The sequence below is a fragment of the Eurypyga helias genome, unplaced genomic scaffold (genome assembly GCF_000690775.1).
Source record: "Eurypyga helias isolate BGI_N326 unplaced genomic scaffold, ASM69077v1 scaffold34978, whole genome shotgun sequence".
NCBI lineage: Eukaryota > Metazoa > Chordata > Aves > Eurypygiformes > Eurypygidae > Eurypyga > Eurypyga helias.
This window is the reverse complement of record NW_010265569.1, coordinates 1-1,710: the sequence shown is the minus strand read 5'-3', so window position 1 is coordinate 1,710 and position 1,710 is coordinate 1. Positions and strand designations below refer to the sequence as shown.

The following is a 1,710-nucleotide window of genomic DNA, read 5'->3' as shown; positions in this document are numbered from 1 at the left end:
AGGAAAAGCCCCAAAGACCACGTAGGAACGTACTTCCCTCCACAAAAGTTTCTTCCAAGTGGGCGCGTGGGCTGGTACCCGCCGCAGACCCGGAGGATGAAGGGAAGCCCTTCCAACAGCTGGTTCTCCGAGTAACTCTGGCTGGAAGGGGCTTCAGGAGGTCTCCAGCCCACCCACGGGTGACCCCCACCCAACCAGGACAGCACCTTGCCCCGCGCTGGGACTGAACCCGGGCGACACTGGAGCCTCACCCAACACCAGGAAGCAACAGGGAGGATTAGAACCATCCTCCTGTGGTTTACAGTTTCCATTTTAAATGGGACATTTGGGTCTCAAGGGGATCCAAGCGGATCTCCAAGGAGGAGTCAGGAAGATGCCCAAGCCTGCGGAGAGAGCCAGGAGCTCCGGAGAACCTGCCTTCCCCGGGGCGAGGACACCCCATATTTACCCAGGGAGATCAGCGACTCATAGTTCCCCTTCATCACGTTCTTGTACAGCTCCTTCTGCCACTCCTCCAGCTTCTCCCATTCCTTGTCGTTGAAATACACGGACACGTCATCAAACGTCACCGGCACCTGCAAGCACAAACGTGGGTTCAGGCGGCCGCCTCGCTTCCCAGGAGCCCGGCGCCTTATCTCCGGCCGGCAGCAGCTCGCTCCCGCTCCGACGCATCCGGGCTTCAGCTACTTCACGACCATCAACGAGTTGGTTTTTATATTTAAAACAACTCCTGGACACGTATTTCCACAAGATTAAAGGTGTCGGCCAAACAGCCGGTGCCGGTGGTGAACCCAGAGTGTGATTTCCCCGAACACCGACCTCCTCTTGGTCCCCGCTCCGCAGGGACTCTGCAGAGGGGACCGGGCTTGTGCCTGCCTGGAGGGAGCATAAAGGAGATAAAAATCGGGCTCTAGGGCTGGACCTCATCTCTATTGATGAGCTGACGTAAAACCCTGGCTCCAATTACCCCACAACTCCAAGGAAAAACCACCGGAAGGGCTCCCAGTTATCCCGCCCGGGAGCAGACTCCAGCTTTCCTGCTTGATGAGTGCTAATTCCTGAGGATAAATCCAGGCTGCCTGCTCCCTGGTTGCACTGACGGGGTGTCGGGGTGCAAACTCCCCTTTTCCAAACCCTCTCCGCTCTCTCCGGTGACATCCCCTTTGCCAGGTCCCACACATGGGACCCATCTGCAAACTGGGTTTTAGGGAGAGGGAAATGGAAGTAGGAATGGAATATTGACGGTGGGATCCTTCTGAACCTTGGCCAAGTCCAGCCGCGAGTGCGGGGAGCTTGGCCGCCTTCCATGAATCCCAGAGGTTCCCCCTTCCTTCCCTGCAGCAGCAGCTCCTGCTCGCTTCTCCGGCCTGGGAGACCCCCACCCAAGGTGGTGAAAGAAATGGTAAAAGCACCAAATCTGCAGAGTTTCTCTCCAAAAGTGGTTAAAAGAAACTGAAAACCAGCTCCCAGGCTGCACAACGCGGAGAAGCAGAACTGAAACCTCCGGCCTGAGCCTGGGGGGACCTTCCCCTCGGGTCCATCTCCCACCGCACGTGGATCCCAGCGGAAGAGACACCAGGAAGCTCCGAGGAGCAGCTCCGGGTCTGGACGGGGAGTGACTCACCTGTGCCAGGGCTGGCCCCGCTCACCCCCCCGTGTCTCCCCCCTTCTCCCCCCCTCCACCAGCCTTTCGGGCGCAGAACCGGGGCG

At 58.7% G+C, this 1,710-nt stretch overlaps 1 protein-coding gene across 1 annotated transcript in view; it reads right to left on the bottom strand.

The window, feature by feature from the left end:
- Positions 1 to 876, bottom strand: part of LOC104513449 (zinc finger protein 777-like) — a gene marked incomplete at its 5' end in the record, with an annotated part of 4,074 nt that extends 3,198 nt beyond the window's left edge. Inside the window, 2 exons of the mRNA XM_010156796.1 lie at positions 449 to 575; positions 820 to 876. Of these exons, the coding sequence (XP_010155098.1) occupies positions 449 to 575; positions 820 to 876 (184 nt within the window). The remainder of the gene's footprint in view (positions 1 to 448; positions 576 to 819) is intronic.
- Between the last annotated feature and the right edge of the window lie 834 nt (positions 877 to 1,710).